This window comes from Camponotus vicinus, unplaced genomic scaffold (assembly GCF_025532165.1).
Source record: "Camponotus vicinus isolate PSW18456_S1 unplaced genomic scaffold, iyCamVici1.0 SCAF_4, whole genome shotgun sequence".
In the NCBI taxonomy this organism is placed as follows: Eukaryota; Metazoa; Arthropoda; class Insecta; order Hymenoptera; family Formicidae; genus Camponotus; species Camponotus vicinus.
The window spans coordinates 1030226-1051671 of NW_028141976.1; the positions used below are offsets into that span (position 1 = coordinate 1030226).

The window sequence follows — 21446 nt, forward strand, 5'->3', positions numbered from 1 at the left end:
AAGGAGTGATAGATCTCGATAAATAAAACAGTTTGTATATTTATTGTAATAAAATAAACAAAATATAATTTAAAAAACGTATGATTATGAAGACGAATATAAAATTCAGATGTCTAATATTTGTTTCACAAATATTATTCGAAAAACATATCGCACTTGCGTTTAACAAATATTATGAGTATTGGAATCAAACTAATGTTTCATCTAGATACAACAATTCAAAAATTTATCACTTATTTATAATTCAAATATAACCAATAATTTCTAAAATTGAAAAAATAGAAATAAATATCTAAGTAATTAGGTAAAAATTTTTTAATCTGAATAATAATTAAAATTATATATAAATACTTGAGTTCTTATATGAATATTTTAATTAAAATTCTAATAAAATAACAACTTTTATCTATTAATAATAAAGAAATGATAACACAGAAAAATTACAGAAAAATTTATAGTTAAATTGAGAATTTATTATTAAATTTGGTATATTGAAAAGAAAATTTAATATTGATTACTATTTATATTCCTATTGTTTTAATTTTTGTCAAATATACTTGAATGCAGGTTATCGAAAATTTCAGTGAAAGTTTAATAACAGATTCAAAAATTTAATAACGAATATATAAATGTAAATCTAATTGGAAAGGCAATATTATATAATCGGTTTTAAGAAATTGTGATTGTAATTTTTAACTTTAATTGTCCACGGTATAAATAAAAATATATCGATGTGATATTTTACGAGAATCTCTTCATCTATTATAAATTAATATTGTTAAATAAATACAAATCAGACAAATATGTTAGCTAGATTTAGACGGTGTATCAATATTTATATTTATACAATCACACATCTTTTCGAAATCTGTCTTTCTTTTTTTCTATACATAAGCTTTTATTATTTCTGTACTGTATCTTCAAAACATTCTTATTTAGTAGTTCGATCTGTGAAACATAACGAACATCATGTCTGAAAAGAGGGGCTGGCAATGGAATTATTTTACGGAAATAAGTATGCATAATGTAATATGCGATATTTGTGATACAATTCTTAAGACTATCCTACACAAAGATACAGCATTGAAGATTCATCTGGACACTGAGCATGATAAAATTTATACAAGAAATATCCAAAGTTCAAATTTGAATATAAATTTGGATATATATTATTCTTATGATATTTCAAAGAGAACAGCAACGTGCAAACGGTGCGATCTTCCATTCTATGCAATAACACACGGGATTTCGTCTGAAATGACAGACCATTTAAATAAATTTCATGGCGTTCATAAAAGTAATTGGACGGATCTTAAAGAATGGATAGAGAAACTGATGTATTGTAAAGAAGATTACGATACGAAGTATGAAGTGATAACAATAAAGCGGTGCAAAACATGTAAGAGTTCAAATCCTTTATCACATAACAACGGTATCAGCTGGGTAAAGCATTTGATCCAGCATGGCTTAGAAAACCTTCCTTTGGAAATCGCTCCTGTTCAAGAGTAAGAGAAATTGAATATTATATATATTGATTTAATTCTTTTTCTATTCATTTATATATCATAGATAAAATTATAAAATCCAGATATTTAGAAATTGTTTATTACAAAGATTTTGTATGTATGGATCAATATAGTTTAATGTTAAGTTGTTACGTCGAAATATCATAATATATACATATAAATTTAAAATTTAGTAACGATTAGATTCGTAATCGAGAGAGATAATTTGCTTTACATAAACATAAATTGTGAAGAAATATGAAAATGTTTTAAATAATCGGGTAAAAATTTTATATTTGTATATTGAAATTTTTACCCGATATATATATATATATACACAAAAGTTTTCGATAATATTTTGTGCTTGATAATATACATATATTGTATACATAATTGAAGATAGATATGAGATTGATTAATCCAGCAATTTTTATTTTTTTATTGCAGATTAGTAAATCGTTTCAGAAATTCTTCATTTCCTAAAAATATTGAAAATGTATCTTTAACTGGTCATCCGACGCCACCTTCTGATTCTAATGTTTTGTCTGGAAATCCTGATTACAATCCACTAAGTGCTTGTAAAAAATTCATAGGACTTTCTTTTGCGAAATATAAGTATGCTACTGTTCAATCCAGCTTCAAATCATCTACCAGTTCTGGTCTTGTCCATCATGACAGTGAAGAATCCAAAACAACAGAGGCAAATAAGGAATGTAATAAATGTGCAGACAATATTCCTTCAAATGTCGATATTGAAAATATGATCAATCGTATAGTCGATCAGTATAACGATTCAGTTCCTTTGGAAAACCAAGAGTAAGAGAAAGATGAATATTACTAAATTATCACTTTTAAATCAACTATACATATACACTTTTGTATATAATAAGAAGAATGTGCGTGTATCACGGAAATTAAAATTATACAATTTAGATATGTATAACACGTATTTACAAATATTTTTGACAAATAGTTTTGACAAATGTTTTGTATATATTCGAGTTAATTTTTAACTTTTATTGTTAGGTTGTTATTATATCAAAATATCATAATAGTTTAAATTATCATAACAGTTTATTTAATAAATTATCATAACATAATCAAAATATTATGACAGATTAACTTGAATATTCGATATTCTCAAAACAATTTCAAATCTAAATATAAAAATTCTTGAGCGATTGTTTAAAAAATTAAATAATAATTTTAAAACTTAGAATAAAATAATTATTTTAAAAATTAATTAATCGCTTTTAAGAATTTTTATATTTGGATTTGGAATTGTTTTGAGAATATCGAATATTCATTTTCGATGATATTTTTATAAAAGTATTGTATTAAAAAATAATGGTTGAAGGACTTGTTAATATATATTGCGTACATACAAGTAAAGCTAGATTTTATAATAATGATGGTAAAAATGTATAAAAAATAAGAAATATCATTGATTTATAAAATATAACAGTTAAAGTTTGTAAGATATAACAAGTTTATATAAGATAAGTTTATATTATACGACAAGAGTTTATATAAGATATAACAGGTTTATAAGATATAATAAGTTAAAATTTGACAATTTTAACACTTTTTAATATTGTTTAAGGAAAGTATTAAAATTGTCAAACTTGTTATATCTTCTAAATCAATACTCTCTCCCACTTAATTTTTGCGGAGAATTACTCGAGATAATCTCCTCTATAACATCTAAGCGGCGATAAAATCAGTGATGTGTAACCATTTATGCATTTTTACCGTACTAATTAATCCAGAAATTTTATTTTATATTCTGTGTAAATTAATAAGTAATTCAAATAATTTTTCAATTTTTAATAGACAAGATAAAGATACTTTACCAAGTAACTACCAGCAGGTACTTGACGATCTGGATCTATTCGTTAAAACTTATTTTGAGGATCATCAGAACGTTTCCGAAGTTACAAATTCTCCTGAAATATCTAGTTTAGATATCGCTACTGCTCCATCAACGAGCTCGTAAGTAATTTTTCAAATTCTAATAGATGAATACTAAAGATACTGAATCAAGCAGCAGATCTAATCCCAGCAATATTCTTCTTGTAGCAGCTGTCAAGAACGTCCCAGTAAGCGAAGAAAATTCGATTCTGAGTCTATTGAAGATGATGATTAGTGATACTGCTACATCAAGTAACACTGCAAGATCGCTCCAACAGCCGAATGCGATGTCTAGATCTGGTTCTGATAATTCATCTGTAATCCAGGTTCTTGATGTTCTCTTACTGTTCTCTTATCTTTGCAGATCATTTTATTGAATACAATGAAAACAATAAAAACAATTCTTAACATAATTCAAGCAGAGAAGCAGAGATTCAAAATTTTGAAGGAGTTTTTTATTGATATCTACATACATACGATATCTATATACACTACATGTATTAATTATTAGTTTATGACATCGTTACATGTATTAGTTAACTTTAAATTCTGATTTTAATTAGATTATTGACTTTGCTAAAATTATTATATTACACATTAAATTGCTTTCATGAATTTTTGATGCTTTGTGTAAAACATAAATTTCGTAAAACGTTATCTGAAAAATTAAGTGAGAAAATTAATGCGAGTAATTATGATAAGTAATTATTTGTTCATTTTGTTGTAACATTAATGTGGCTGTTAGCGTTTTTTCGATCAATTTTACTTATTGTTCTTTCTACTCTTTTTATCTCATAATATTTAGTGTGATCGCAGAAAGTGACGTGAAGATATTTGAATTTAAAATAGTATTAATTATAAAGCATATGAGACTTTTATTGCAGTATACATTGTTTACAGAGGTATTATTAATATGAATATTAATATTAAAGGTAATACAAAAATGGAATACAAATATCAACAGTATACATATATATGAATACACACACATATATATATATATATATATATATATATATATATATATACTCTTTTTATACATATATATATATATGTATTTATATATATTTATAAATTTACATTGTTATATATATATATATATATGTACATATATAATATAATCTAAAATGGAATGGTATGTATGAATACATACAATTAATTTATATGTTCCATTTTAGTGTTACTTTTAATTTTGCAATCATAATTATAATTATAATTATAATCGTAATTATAATCATAATAATTATAATTATAATAATAACTTTAGAAACAATAAAAAGTGCAAGGGGAAATATATGCCAAAATAAATAAACATATGATGCATTAATTTTAATAAAAATAATGTAACATTAACACGTTTTCATTAATGAAACAGTGATCTTAAATAATAATGTTTAATGAATGTTAAAATCTCATTGTAATGGATATTTAACATTTATTTTACGCATTCCCTTTCTCTGTCAATTTGATTATTTACATTAATCAGTTTTTAACACAAAATTATTTCTTAATCTCTCTAAAGATACAATTTCTTTAATATTCATATTTAATATATGTAATCGAATCGTTTCTTTAATTAAAGCTGTTTTTTTCTTTCTTTTTATTTTGATTAGTTTTATAACTTACCATTAAAGCAAATACGACATAAATTGCGTATGCATATATTTAATACATACAATATTATCTTTCATATTGTGTTATATTCACGACATCCTATTTAATAAAGAATAAAAGAGTATTGCAACAATTTAATGAGTTTTTCTTCCACTTTTTTACTCACTTGTTCTTCAATTTGTTATTATATTATTATATTTTATTAATTATACAATTATTAATTATACATTTTATTATATTTTATTAATTATACAAATTTTTATAACGAACGCAACTTATTTTAGGAACTATTAATTGCTTAATATAACTCAAGAAAAATAATACATGGTGATTTTTATCATCTTTACATTGTATTATCGCGATGCACATGCTAATTTGGTATAAATTGTACAACTAGCAAATTTTGATTCTATGTATCTTTTTGTAAGTTGCAAAAAATTTTCGACATAATATATCTTCCTTATATTATATTTAACTTTATCATAGATGAGAAAACACAATCACTGCACATAAGTTATCGTTACTCATCACAATTATTGTAATAATATAATGATAACTTACGTGCAGTCACACTATTCCTTGTGTAAGAATCGATTACGTGAATCTTCCATCCCATGTTTGGATGAGTAAACGAGTTGTAATAAACTAGTTTGGGTCATGATGAATTCGGACTCACTGTTAAAATCCCACCGTCTCCTATGAATATAGTCATTTTTATAAGTAAGATTCATTTTTATGGTATTAAAAACACGAGTATTTCGAAAGTTTAGTCAGTTTAAATTTGTGTGACGTGAGATAAAAGTTCGAAATGACGTTCGATAAATCGGATTTATTCGAGAAACAGTCTTTACCTGGCTCGCAGATTTGCATGGAGAGTTCTATTGAATTTTTTAAATGACGGAAAAGAATCATCCAGTCTTCTATCTCGACCGTTATGCATACCTAAACAAAATAACTTGCCTTATTTGTTATTTCTACACTATAATCATATAACTAACAGTATTTATTGCGGTATAAGAGGCAGAGTGAATAAATCTACCAACCCGCGGTCGGTCGCGGTCGGCCTCTTCGAGTAAATTCAATTCCAGCTAACACCCTAATCTTACTTTACGCAAGATCGCTGAGCGTATCGTATCCTCCGTGAGGATCATCGGTTATTATTAAAGGATGATACAAGTTTGCGCTGTGCGGATTATTTCTGCCGTAAACACGAAAGCTGTACGTTAATCCGCGTCGTAAGTACAACTCAGGTATCAACACACCTTCGATATACCAGGCAAGATTTACCTGGTTTTCCTATAAATAAAAACTTTATTAATTTAATGTATTGTAAAACAATCTAACTACGAGTCTAAAAATATCAGGAAATTTATACCCGTGATTCCCTGATATACCCCGATTACGCTGATGCTTTTCTTTCTTCAGAGGGTCCAATAGTAGCTCGGAAAGTTGGAACGCTTCTGTCAATTATTTCTGTTTTTTACCAAGGTTCTTTAAAAAGAGAATGAGAAACGTGATTAAAATAAAAAAATCGCAATTCGATTATAAAATAAAGAAACGTTTTAAATTCTTCGCACTTCCGAGAGAGTTTGCTGCTGATCACTGTAAAATCAATGATCGCATGTATTCTCTGCTTCTTTAAGATTTAATTCGAGTACTACGTCGCTTCTTGGATACAAATCGTGAAAGCTCGGTTCGTTATTAATTTTATCGAGTCTGCGCAAAGCCCAAATCACATATACCGATTTAATCCATAGGAAAATCTTTGTCTCTAGGATCGGCTATAAAAATAAAATTATATATATACAACATGTTTGTATGGGAGAAATGTGCTAGCTCCCGTATAACTGACGTGAAATAAGTGTACGTCTATACGTGATGACGTTGACACCGTTCTCTCTTACCGCGGTGTAGAGCTTATTGTTATCCAAACCGCCAAAAAGCTCGTCTCTACAAACGCCTTTGTACTGGTCGAGAACTTTCCCACACTGAAATCATTCAGATATTTATATTGTCTATCGTTACTTTTTCTTTTTTTCATAGAATCACATTAAACAATTTTCCGCACTGGCGCCTTTGCTGTAATATTGTAGTCCGTAGCATAACTACGGGTATCGTCTATATATCCAATGGCTACGTCTGCACCTTCCATTTGACTCGAGTCCTCCGAATCGGACAATCCAAAAACCATGTACTCATCTTCGGCTAAAAACGTGAAAATAATTAAACTTTATTCCCACATAATATATTAATAATTTTCTTAAAATAATAACACCTATGTATAATTTACGTTAATATACGTACCGACTCGATCTATCTAATTAAATGGTAATCTGCGGGCCGAAGGTTTCTCAGGCAACTTGATATCGCTTATATAGGTGAACGCAATTCGGAAAAGATTACGTTTGGTTGATAATTTTTCATCAATGATGGCGGTATTGAGTCCATCGGATTCCATAATAATGGCACCATAATTCGATTAATTTTTACGTCAAAAATACTCAATCTATCTATGTTAAAAACCATCATATTACCCGACAGTTCTAATATGATGTCTTTGTTATTGTATATGATTTAAGAAAATCTATGCTAAAAAGTAGAAAAAAATGCTTTTTCTACGTTTTAGGATACAGGCTTTGAATACAATAATTATCAAAAAAAATGTGTATTTTAATAGATTTTTAGAAATTATAATATTCTCTATTATTTCTCTCTTAGTATCCGTATTCATCGTGTACATTGTCGCCCTTGCTAGATGGTTGCGGACCAAGATCGACCCAGAAATACATATCTACATGTTGCCCATCGTAGATGAATTGTGATATGCTGATTGTTTTCAAATCCAAAATCACAATGGGTTCTGACGAGACATTGTAAGATCTTTTCGACAGCTGTGATATTTTTTGAGGCGCGGGTGGATCAAATTATATATATATATATATATATGAAATATAATATCTGATAACATATTTTATGACATGAGTCTATTACTGATGGGATGATAGTTTTCTTAACATGTCGTTCATGTATTACCAAAAATATTTAAACAGATATTATGTTTCAGTATATGTTTTGAATTTGTTGACATGCATTGATTGGATATATATATATATATATATATATATATATATATATATATATATATATATATAATGAAAATAATATAAAATTGTTGTAATCTGAAATAAAATAACATTATTAAATAAATGTGATAATATATATTTTAAATTATTACAATTATTTATAATTATTACAAAGGACAGAAATTTATTGTCATATTTAACTTCTTTATCATGTTTTTTTTATTAATTTGATGAGTCATGCTTTAAAAGAATTAATCTTTACTTTGTAATTAAAAACTATTCGCGAGAATTGAACATTTTTAATATGAACATCAATTGTGTAATATTTGCAATTAATTATAATTCTTTGTTAGAAATGTTTCATCAATTGAATTATTGATTCACAACACAGATTAACAACTAATAAAAATTAAGACACGTTAAGATTTAAACTCTTTATATCCATATTTACATTATTACATAAAATTATTCATCTTTAATTATCCTTTTCCTTTTCTTTTACAAGTTTCTGTATTCTTCGTATGTTTTTCGTTAGAACAAATTATTTCTTTGGTATTCATTAATGTACGATTTATGATAGAAAGCGAATATCGGGAATACAGAAAAGATCTATCAGCTGTGTGTACGTAAGAATTCACACTTAAAGACGATAGGAAGTGAGATGTAGTATTTGTAATGCCCTTTGATTGAAAAAAAATATATACATTTAAAAAATACATAAAAGTTTAACATGTGTAGGATAGTAATATCTCACAAGAAAATCAGAGATAACAAAATGAGATAATATTAAATAATAATAATAAGACAATAAGATGCACTTTTGGTGATGAGAGAGAGAGAGAGAGAGAGGCAACACTTAATAAAAAATTTTTATATGTGAGTTTTATATAACGATCAACTGTTTAATGAGGTACGTTATTAAACGCGCCAACATTTTTCATTTAATCAAGAAGTATGAACATGTGACAAAGATAATAATAAATCTATATGGATAAATCAATATTATAAAAAGACACCTTATAAAACTTATATATAGTAACATTTTAAAGAAATAATTCTTTCAACATAATAAAACATTTGATTGGTCCTCTTTAAAACAATGTACTTGCTAAGATCAGGCCGAGAACGGTAAATTACACGAATGTAAGAAAAATAGTAGTAAATTTTAGATAAATATTACTAATTTATGTGTTTAAATCGCTCTTTGATACATGTACTTCACATACATATATCAAGATACACTATATATGCAGCAATACATAAAGAAAATACAGAAATGTAATACATACAGATATTAATACAGGGTGTTTCCGGACATTTGCGACAAATTTAAAGGAGTGATAGATCTCGATAAATAAAACATTTTGTATATTTATTGTAATAAAATAAACAAAATATAATTTAAAAAACGTATGATTTTTTTATTTTAATCTAACCACATAGAAATCAAATAGCATTCATCGCAGCTTGGCGCCTTAAGGAGCCAGACACGGGTTGCTTAACAAAAATTTATCGAAATCTATCACACCTTTAAATTTGTCGCAAATGTCCGGAAACACCCTGTGTATATATATATATATGGAAAAAATATATACATATACATACATACATACATATATACATATAATGATATGTGTGTGCATGTAAATCCATGTATCAGGGCCATCCTCGTATGTATATGAAGACGAATATAAAATTCAGATGTCTAATATTTGTTTCACAAATATTATTCGAAAAACATATCGCACTTGCGCTTAACAAATATTATAAGTATTGGAATCAAACTAATGTTTCATCTAGATACAACAATTCAAAAATTTATCACTTATTTATAATTCAAATATAACCAATAATTTCTAAAATTGAAAAAATAGAAATAAATATCTAAGTAATTAGGTAAAAATTTTTTAATCTGAATAATAATTAAAATTATATATAAATACTTGAGTTCTTATATGAATATTTTAATTAAAATTCTAATAAAATAACAACTTTTATCTATTAATAATAATGAAATGATTACAGAAAAATTTATTGTTAAATTGAGAATTTATTATTAAATTTGGTATATTGAAAGAAAATTTAATATTGATTACTATTTATATTCCTATTGTTTTAATTTTTGTCAAATATAATTGAATGCAGGTTATCGAAAATTTCAGTGAAAGTTTAATAACAGATTCAAAAATTTAATAACGAATATATAAAATCTAATTGGAAAGGCAATATTATATAATCGGTTTTAAGAAATTGTGATTGTAATTTTTAACTTTAATTGTCCACGGTATAAATAAAAATATATCGATGTGATATTTTACGAGAATCTCTTCATCTATTATAAAATAATATTGTTAAATAAATACAAATCAGACAAATATGTTAGCTAGATTTAGACGGTGTATCAATATTTATATTTATACAATCACACGTCTTTTCGAAATCTGTCTTTCTTTTTTTCTATACATCAGCTTTTATTATTTCTGTACTGTATCTTCAAAACATTCTTATTTAGTAGTTCGATCTGTGAAACATAACGAACATCATGTCTGAAAAGAGGGGCTGGCAATGGAATTATTTTACGGAAATAAGTATGCATAACGTAATATGTGATATTTGTGATACAATTCTTAAGACTACCCTACACAAAGAAAGAGCATTGAAGATTCATCTGGACACTGAGCATGATAAAATTTATACAAGAAATATCCAAAGTTCAAATTTGGATATAAATTTGGATATATATTATTCTTATAATATTTCAAAGAGAACAGCAACATGCAAACAGTGCGATCTTCCATTCTATGCAATAACACACGGGATTTCGTCTCAAGTGACAGACCATTTAAATAAATTTCATGGCGTTCATAAAAGTAATTGGACGGATCTTAAAGAATGGATATGGAAGTATTGTAAAGATGATTACGATACGAAGTATGAAGTGATAACAATAAGGCGGTGCAAAACATGTAAGAGTTCAAATCCTTTATCACATAACAACGGTATCAGCTGGGTAAAGCATTTGATCCAGCATGGCTTAGAAAATCTTCCTTTGGAAATCGCTCCTGTTCAAGAGTAAGAGAAATTGAATATTATATATATTGATTTAATTCTTTTTTTATTCATTTATATATCATAGATAAAATTATAAAATCCAGATATTTAGAAATTGTTTATTACAAAGATTTTGTATGTTTGGAGCAATATAGTTTATTGTTAAGTTGTTATGTCGAAATATCATAATATATACATATAAATTTAAATTTTAGTATAATCTCTCGATTAGTTTCGAAATCGAGAAAGATAATTTGCTTTACATAAATTGCGAATAAATATGAAAATGTTTTAAATAATCGGGTAAAAATTTTTATATTTGTATATTGAAATTTTTGAGAATATTTATATATATATATATATATATATATATATATAAGTTTTCAATGATGTTTTGAGCTTGATAATATACATATATTGTACACATAATTGAAGATAGATATGAGATTGATTAATCCAGCAATTTTTATTTTTTTATTGCAGATTAGTAAATCGTTTCAGAAATTCTTCATTTCCTAAAAATGTTGAAAATGTATCTTTAACTGGTCATCCGACGCCACCTTCTGATTCTAATATTTTGTCTGGAAATCCTGATTACAATCCACTAAGTGCTTATAAAAAATTCATAGGACTTTCTTTTGCGAAATATAAGTATGCTGCTGTTCAATCCAGCTTCAATTCATCTACCAGTTCTGGTCTTGTCCATCATGACAGTGAAGAATCCAAAACAACAGAGGCAAATAAGGAATGTAATAAATGTGCAGACAATATTCCTTCAAATGTCGATATTGAAAATATGATCAATCGTATAGTCGATCAGTATAACGATTCAGTTCCTTTGGAAAACCAAGAGTAAGAGAAAGATGAATATTACTAAATTATCACTTTTAAATCAACTATACATATACACTTTTGTATATAATAAGAAGAATGTGCGTGTATCACGGAAATTAAAATTATACAATTTAGATATGTATAACACGTATTTACAAATATTTTTGACAAATAGTTTTGACAAATGTTTTGTATATATTCGAGTTAATTTTTAACTTTTATTGTTAGGTTGTTATTATATCAAAATATCATAATAGTTTAAATTATCATAACAGTTTATTTAATAAATTATCATAACATAATCAAAATATTATGACAGATTAACTTGAATATTCGATATTCTCAAAACAATTTCAAATCTAAATATAAAAATTCTTGAGCGATTGTTTAAAAAATTAAATAATAATTTTAAAACTTAGAATAAAATAATTATTTTAAAAATTAATTAATCGCTTTTAAGAATTTTTATATTTGGATTTGGAATTGTTTTGAGAATATCGAATATTCATTTTCGATGATATTTTTATAAAAGTATTGTATTAAAAAATAATGGTTGAAGGACTTGTTAATATATATTGCGTACATACAAGTAAAGCTAGATTTTATAATAATGATGGTAAAAATGTATAAAAAATAAAAAATATCATTGATTTATAAAATATAACAGTTAAAGTTTGTAAGATATAACAAGTTTATATAAGATAAGTTTATATTATACGACAAGAGTTTATATAAGATATAACAGGTTTATAAGATATAATAAGTTAAAATTTGACAATTTTAACACTTTTTAATATTGTTTAAGAAAAGTGTTAAAATTGTCAAACTTGTTATATCTTCTAAATCAATACTGTCTCCCACTTAATTTTTGCGGAGAATTACTCGAGACAATCTCCTCTATAACATATCTAAGCGGCGATAAAATCAGTGATGTGTAACCATTTATGCATTTTTACCGTACTAATTAATCCAGAAATTTTTTTTTATATTCTGTGTAAATTAATAAGTAATTCAAATAATTTTTTAATTTTTAATAGATATGATAAAGATACTTTACCAAGTAACTACCAGCAGGTACTTGACGATCTGGATCTATTCTTTAAAACTTACTTTGAGGATCATCAGAACGTTTCCGAACTTACAAATTCTCCTGAAATATCTAGTTTAGATATCGCTACTGCTCCATCAACGAGCTCGTAAATAATTTTTCATCTTCTAATAGATGAATACTAAAGATACTGAATCAAGCAGCAGATCTAATCCCATCAATATTCTTCTTGTAGCAGCTGTCAAGAACGTCCCAGTAAACGAAGAAAATTCGATTCTGAGTCTATTGAAGAAGATGATTAGTGATACTGTTACATCAAGTAACACCGCAAGATCGCTCCAACAGCCGAATGCGATGTCTAGATCTGATTCTGATAATTCATCTGTAATCCAGGTTCTTGATGTTCTCTTACTGTTCTCTTATTTTTGCAGATCATTTTATTGAATACAATGAAAACAATAAAAACAATTCTTAACATAATTCAAGCAGAGAAGCAGAGATTCAAAATTTTGAAGGAGTTTTTTATTGATATCTACATACATACGATATCTATATACACTACATGTATTAATTATTAGTTTATGACATCGTTACATGTATTAGTTAACTTTAAATTCTGATTTTAATTAGATTATTGACTTTGCTAAAATTATTATATTACACATTAAATTGCTTTCATGAATTTTTGATGCTTTGTGTAAAACATAAATTTCGTAAAACGTTATCTGAAAAATTAAGTGAGAAAATTAATGCGAGTAATTATGATAAGTAATTATTTGTTCATTTTGTTGTAACATTAATGTGGCTGTTAGCGTTTTTTCGATCAATTTTACTTATTGTTCTTTCTACTCTTTTTATCTCATAATATTTAGTGTGATCGCAGAAAGTGACGTGAAGATATTTGAATTTAAAATAGTATTAATTATAAAGCATATGAGACTTTTATTGCAGTATACATTGTTTACAGAGGTATTATTAATATGAATATTAATATTAAAGGTAATACAAAAATGGAATACAAATATCAACAGTATACATATATATGAATACACACACACACACACACACACACACACACACACACATACTCTTTTTATACATATATATATATGTATTTATATATATTTATAAATTTATATTGTTATATATATATATATATATATATATATATATATATATATATATATGTACATATATAATATAATCTAAAATGGAATGGTATGTATGAATACATACAATTAATTTATATGTTCCATTTTAGTGTTACTTTTAATTTTGCAATCATAATTATAATTATAATTATAATCGTAATTATATAATCATAATAATTATAATTATAATAATAACTTTAGAAACAATAAAAAGTGCAAGGGGAAATATATGCCAAAATAAATAAACATATGATGCATTAATTTTAATAAAAATAATGTAACATTAACACGTTTTCATTAATGAAACAGTGATCTTAAATAATAATGTTTAATGAATGTTAAAATCTCATTGTAATGGATATTTAACATTTATTTTACGCATTCCCTTTCTCTGTCAATTTGATTATTTACATTAATCAGTTTTTAACACAAAATTATTTCTTAATCTCTCTAAAGATACAATTTCTTTAATATTCATATTTAATATATGTAATCGAATCGTTTCTTTAATTAAAGCTATTTCTTTCTTTCTTTCCATTTTGATTAGTTTTATAACTTACCATTAAAGCAAATACGACATAAATTGCGTATGCATATATTTAATACATACAATATTATCTTTCATATTGTGTTATATTCACGACATCCTATTTAATAAGCAGAATAAAAGAGTATTGCAACAATTTAATGAGTTTTTCTTCCACTTTTTTACTCACTTGTTCTTCAATTTGTTATTATATTATTATATTTTATTAATTATACAATTATTAATTATACATTTTATTATATTTTATTAATTATACAAATTTTTATAACGAACGCAACTTATTTTAGGAACTATTAATTGCTTAATATAACTCAAGAAAAATAATACATGGTGATTTTTATCATCTTTACATTGTATTATCGCGATGCACATGCTAATTTGGTATAAATTGTACAACTAGCAAATTTTGATTCTATGTATCTTTTTGTAAGTTGCAAAAAATTTTCGACATAATATATCTTCCTTATATTATATTTAACTTTATCATAGATGAGAAAACACAATCACTGCACATAAGTTATCGTTACTCATCACAATTATTGTAATAATATAATGATAACTTACGTGCAGTCACACTATTCCTTGTGTAAGAATCGATTACGTGAATCTTCCATCCCATGTTTGGATGAGTAAACGAGTTGTAATAAACTAGTTTGGGTCATGATGAATTCGGACTCACTGTTAAAATCCCACCGTCTCCTATGAATATAGTCATTTTTATAAGTAAGATTCATTTTTATGGTATTAAAAACACGAGTATTTCGAAAGTTTAGTCAGTTTAAATTTGTGTGACGTGAGATAAAAGTTCGAAATGACGTTCGATAAATCGGATTTATTCGAGAAACAGTCTTTACCTGGCTCGCAGATTTGCATGGAGAGTTCTATTGAATTTTTTAAATGACGGAAAAGAATGATCCAGTCTTCTGTCTCTTGACCTAATTTTTTTACATAATGTATGGTTTCTGGAATTTGTATGATTTTTATCCTCTCTTTTGATGAACACGATAACATGACCCAGATATGCTATTCAGGATTACTTATCAAGATATGAATTAAAATTTATTGGTTTATTAATTTTTTTCATGTATTTAATTTTAAGCATAGTTTGTACTTTACCTGTTATTATCTGCAATGGAGGATTATAATATATATTTGAAACGTTGAAAATAATAAATCAAGTTAGCCAACAATGAATTTAGAAAGTGCAATGTTAAAATTATTACGAAACTGAAAAATTAAACAAATCCAAAGAACAAATTTATTTAATAATAATATAATATAATAAATATTACATTGCACTTGCAATATTAATTTAACATGAATATATTTAATAAAAGAAATATCGAATTGTTTAATTTAAATTTATAAAAATATATTTAATTCTTGTAATTTTAATTCGTACTATTTCTTTTTCTAATTCCTTATGATACTTTGTCGAAAAAATTTTTTCGCGAACTGGAAAATACTTACCGATTGGTAAGTTACATTGTTTAATTATCGATTGTTAATAATTTCCGACTATCGGTAATATAAAAACTGTAAAATTTAAATTTGTGCCACTCCTTTAATGATTATATTCGTCCGATGCTTCGTCGATTTTCGAGAATTTAACTTTTTTGGTATGAAAAAAAGCACAAATTTAAAATTTAGACATTTTAAAAGTCACGATTCTAAGATCTCGTACCTCTTTGCCGATTATATTCTTTTGATTCTTAACTAATTGTTGAGCTTATTTTTGAATTAAAAGCTTAAAAACTTTAGTTAAAGTTTTAACAAGAAATATTTAAATTTATTCTTAATTAAAAAAAAACTCTTATCGCACTGAAATGCATCGAATAGATGAGTGCAAAGATTTAAAGAGAAAAAGCTGACTTTAAATCCCCTTACGTACCAATTACGAGATCTAAACAGCGTCTGCTAGCGTTCGCCCTACCGCGCATGCGCGGGATTTGTCCTCCGCCTCGTTGCAACAACGACCGGGAACTGCGCTCCGCACTGACATAACAACACACGAATAATTGTTATTATTGATAGACCGATAATATGTGAGCTGAAATCTTTCCGTGCGTAATTTCGAGAGCGCGTTTGATCGCTCTTACGTACTTTCGCGACCCGAGCCTGTGAGACGAGAAATCGTGGAATTTCGCGCGAGCTTCACTCAGCGAGGGCGAGATTCTTTCCGTCAAACTTGCCGTCAAACACGCGAGGATATAGGTTATGTGAGATCGCGCGAGTCGAGTTGAGCGAGCGAGCGACCTCGTCGCACATCCCTGCCCTTGCTTGTGGCGAGCTTCCCCGCGTGCGATGGGCCAGGGTACGGAGACGTGCGCCGACCGACCCACGGAGGTTAGCGTCATCAGATTCGTCTCGCGGAATCGCACCATCGAGGAGATCGCGCCGAAAAAGGTGAAGTTCACGAGGAAGGAGCCATTGGTCGCGTGGGGTCGATGACCCCTAAGCCAAAACAAATAGTGTAATCAACTGAAGCGGATGTAAAAACCGAAATTTTGCTTTATTTCACTCCTTGGCGGAAAATTTAACAGATACCCTCCACTCGTTATAGAAACACTCGCAATAATGTGCAAAACAATAATTGACTTCATTCGTTTGTCCATTGTGTGTGTTTAAAAATATATATGTATATATATTTTATTTAATTATTTAAGTTAAAATTAATTAAAATTGGCTTACATCATGTCTATAATAAGGTGTCTATTATCTAGAAAAAGATGTAAAACTTGGGATGCTTTCATATTATAAACAATCAGTAATTTGTTGATAAGTCAAATTGTGAATTATGTGTTTACACACTGTTATGCAATTAGGAGAAACATTTATCTTACAAAAATTATCATATCTAGCACTTGAAACTTAAGTGGTAACTATATTTTTCCTTTGTGAATGAAAAATAAAAATGCATACAAGAAAACTTATTTTAAAAAATTGTATTAAAAAAATTTTCAAAATCTACTTGAAATTTTGAACAATACTTAATATATGAAAATTTTCAAAGAATTTTTTTTATAAGATTTGAGTAAGCACTGTATAATCAATCAAATATCTGATTTTTAGAGTCCCAGTGTGTTCAAATTTTAATGCTGAAAGCGTAGAAATAATTCTTACATTAATAACAATATAAATCATGTAATAGATACACAGAGAATATATTTACACTATATACATCATCACTCATCAAGATTGCAATGTTTTAAATATTTATTATATATATTTTATGAGAAGTCTTTTTACTAATATTGAAATCATTTTCCAATATATAGGAAGTATATACTTGCAAGCAACGAGGTTGCGGTAAGATATTCACCAATCAAGATGAATATAAGACACATGAAGTGCTGGAGGCTTTGAAGATTCGATTTATGTGAGTTTGAAAATAAAATTTATTACTTTATTAAATAGACAAAAAAGTAATATTATAGATATAGATATAGATTTGTTAGTGTCAAAAATCTATTATGAAACATTTAATCTATAATATTTAATTTAGAATCTCTTCTTTAGGGACTACAATTTTTCTAATATTTATTTGTAAATTTTTTATAGTTGTCGCGAGCCAGGTTGCGGAGAAGAATTATCAGACCCAGGTAGCATGTGGCGACATTATCAAGAATGGCACAACAATGAAACAAATGTTTTCGCGTGTCCATATACCAATTGTGGATCTTTGCACACTACTAGTAGTAATCTCGAGGAACATATTGAGAGTTGTCATAGACAACCACCTACACTGCCAATGGAGCCTGAGATAATATGTTTTGAAGGCCCCGAGAATGCAATAGATGAGGAAGGTATGCAGAAGACTGACGAAGGATGTTATGAAAAACTGCCAAGCGAAAACTTTACCCTAAAAGAAGAATATGGAAGTAACGAGGAAAGCTGTCACATTAGAAATGAGACTAAAATTCAGACTAAAAACGATTTTTGTCACGAGCAAAATAAGATTGCAGCTCTTGCAAATAGCGAAGAATATTCGAATAATGAGCCTTTGAATGGTATCAATAAGTTCCCTAAAAGTGAGGACCTAGTTATAATTAAGGATAATTTCTTACGAAAATACGATAACGTCGCACCAAAGTGCGAGGAAATTCTCCAAGTAGAATGCACGCAAGACAAGAATAACGTCGTTTATATAAACGGTGACATAACTATTACGAAAAATATGAAAACGGAAGTATGCAATTTAAATTTACGAAATCAAGAGCATAGAATAGATTTGGGAAACTTGGAGCGAGTTTTTCGAAATAGTCTCGAACGCGAAAATTCGAAGATCGAGGACAGCTCGATAGAAACAAACAGCAATTGTTCGGACGACGAGGAATACACTCCGAAGAAACAACGCATGTCTAGGTACAAACAAGAAACATATAAATGCGACGTCAATGGTTGCGGGAAGAAGTACAAATACATATCGCACTATCGTCATCATCAAGACAGTCATAAATTAGTTACAAATACAATTAATTCCAATACTGGTAAGCAAGTCTCGAAGGTGAAGCAAGGAAAGGCATCCACTGTCAGCTTCTTCATGTAAGTACTCAAGTATACATATATGCGCGTTTTGTTTTAATAATATTTAAATAATTCTAGTAATATATGTATAATGTTTAGATGCAAAATGCCTGGATGCGGTGCTCAAGTAAATAATGTAACTGGCTTATGGAAGCATTATCAGGACAATCATGCCAATTCCAAACCGCCAGTCGTACAAACTGCCAAGAATAATGAAGTATTTCGGTAAAGTATAAATATATTAGTGATATCACGCTTTCTTATCGTGAGCAATGTATTTGTTATTGCGTATCTTTGGTATAAATAATTATACTAAGCCGACATTTCAGATGCAAGGTACCAGGATGCGAACTAGAATTTAGTACAACATTAATGTTGTACAAGCATTTTGATGAAATTCACTCCAATAGTTCCATTAATAACACAAACGGAAAGACTGGCAATGGAGGTAGCTTTCATTTTACTGAGATACTCCAGGAGGACGCTACTGCCCAACAAGCAAATTTTAAGACTGATTTCAAAGCCAAGCATAATATTAACTTGAATGACTACACCGAAAGTAGTGACGAACATACTACTCATATTGCTAATAGTTAAAAGGGAATTTTCCACAAATTGATTCAAATATCTCATGAGGAAGATCTCATTTCTTTGGATTACGATATCGAATAATTAAAAGGCACAATAATTCAGGGTATTTTACAGAGATCATTATTTAGTCAGGATTTTAATCCAGTAAATTGCTTTAAGCTTGTGTATTTGATTTATAATTGGTAACTGCTGTTAATTATAATTGGTAGACTTTCCTAGTAGCTGTAAGTGTGACATGGTGGGACTTTGTAGAATACTCTGACATTGATCAGTAAACATTATCAATATGTAAGAAAATTTATTGAGCTGCCGGTATATGCTGCAGCGGGACAACAGTTTGGAATTAAATCTAATAGTATACACACAATATATACACTAAGAATTTCTCGTCGCTATAAATAAGAGGCTAAATCCGCTGCAGCAATATGCACCTGTAATAATAAGACTTTTGACTCTCTTTCTGTACTGATTTTTACTATTTTATATTATGTCGTTTTTATGTAACTTATATTCCCTTTATATAAAATTTTATATATATATATAATTTATATATATAAAATTATATATATGTAATTATTATATAATAGATATTTCCTAATGACGTAAGTATTGTATAGCATTTTTATTTGTATGTCTGTACGTTTAAAAATAAAGTGCAATATTAGACAAATGTAAAAGTAAATATCTATACATAAGTCAATATCATCTAATATCTTAGATAATAGGTGCTTTCCATTTACATCAAAACTCAGATAAATCTCACTTCTGTCTTTCTTTAACATGAATGTTGAAGAAAGACAGAAGTGAGATTTATCTGAGTTTTGATGTAAATGGAAAGCACCTAATATATTGACTTATGTATGGTATACATCGAGAATTGTGTTTGGAAGTACTTTTTTAATATTTGTGTGAACACACACACACAAGGCCAGAATTAGAAAAACATATTTTTAGACTACGATCGGAGATGCTTGAAGCGTTTGATTGAACCAATCAGGATGAAAGGAATAAAGATTTCTTTAACTTGTTTGGTCAATCGAACGCTTCAAAGCATCTTCCCGCAGCCTTAGATTTTTCTTTACACATTTTATCAGAATAAAAGATATTTTTCATGAGAAATTTTGTAACGAAAGTGATATAGCAACTTTCGAGAATGTTTTGGTTCCATTTATGAATTTAAACAATGAAATGATGGAACGATTGGAAATGATTATGATTTATTATAATTTTTTTCAAATTTGTAAAAAATATATGGAGGGAGTAGTCAATGTTTTTGACTATGATACTATAATAGTACCAACCAATCAGCGAATCCCCAACAAAGACAGCAATCTATCTAGCACGTATGTATCCTTTTCTACAGGTGAATCATTTTCCTCCCACCCTTGCTCAACAGTTGATTCTTCCTACTCCACTCCTGGACTGCGTTCGGAAACATCACCCGAGTGCCCCCGGGTATCATTTTATCCTTGTTGTTCACCGAATGTTAAACAAGGATAAAATGATACCCGGGTACACTCGGGTGATGTTTCCGAACGCAGCCCTGCTCTTCCGTCATCGCAAAAAAATTTCCCATCTATGTAT

At 27.7% G+C, this 21446-nt stretch overlaps 3 protein-coding genes and 1 pseudogene across 5 annotated transcripts; 3 read left to right on the forward strand and 1 right to left on the reverse strand.

Moving 5' to 3' along the window:
* The first annotated feature begins 954 nt into the window (after positions 1 to 954).
* Positions 955 to 3897, forward strand: LOC145970846 (uncharacterized). 2 transcript variants are annotated; one of them, XM_083097847.1, is made up of 4 exons: positions 955 to 1505; positions 1953 to 2321; positions 3339 to 3497; positions 3585 to 3897. In XM_083097847.1, the coding sequence occupies exons 1-4, from the start codon at positions 970 to 972 to the stop codon at positions 3649 to 3651; spliced, it is 1131 nt and encodes a 376-aa protein (XP_082953973.1). In that variant the 5' UTR covers positions 955 to 969; the 3' UTR covers positions 3652 to 3897. The 2 variants fall into 2 exon arrangements, with proteins under 2 accessions (XP_082953973.1, XP_082953974.1); XM_083097848.1 differs by having other exon boundaries at positions 3588 to 3897.
* Positions 3898 to 5394: 1497 nt separating this feature from the next.
* LOC145969826 (protein Skeletor, isoforms B/C-like) lies at positions 5395 to 7819 on the reverse strand (annotated as a pseudogene).
* Positions 7820 to 10631: 2812 nt separating this feature from the next.
* On the forward strand, positions 10632 to 14128 carry LOC145970481 (uncharacterized). 2 transcript variants are annotated; one of them, XM_083097298.1, is made up of 4 exons: positions 10632 to 11185; positions 11648 to 12016; positions 13036 to 13194; positions 13282 to 14128. In XM_083097298.1, exons 1-4 carry the CDS (start codon positions 10656 to 10658, stop codon positions 13346 to 13348), a joined length of 1125 nt encoding a protein of 374 aa, XP_082953424.1. In that variant the 5' UTR covers positions 10632 to 10655; the 3' UTR covers positions 13349 to 14128. The 2 variants fall into 2 exon arrangements, with proteins under 2 accessions (XP_082953424.1, XP_082953425.1); XM_083097299.1 differs by having other exon boundaries at positions 13285 to 14128.
* Positions 14129 to 16698: 2570 nt separating this feature from the next.
* On the forward strand, positions 16699 to 20450 carry LOC145970588 (uncharacterized). The gene is made up of 5 exons (XM_083097470.1): positions 16699 to 17150; positions 18023 to 18123; positions 18306 to 19289; positions 19371 to 19496; positions 19601 to 20450. Exons 1-5 carry the CDS (start codon positions 17049 to 17051, stop codon positions 19866 to 19868), a joined length of 1581 nt encoding a protein of 526 aa, XP_082953596.1. The 5' UTR covers positions 16699 to 17048; the 3' UTR covers positions 19869 to 20450.
* Positions 20451 to 21446: the final 996 nt, after the last annotated feature.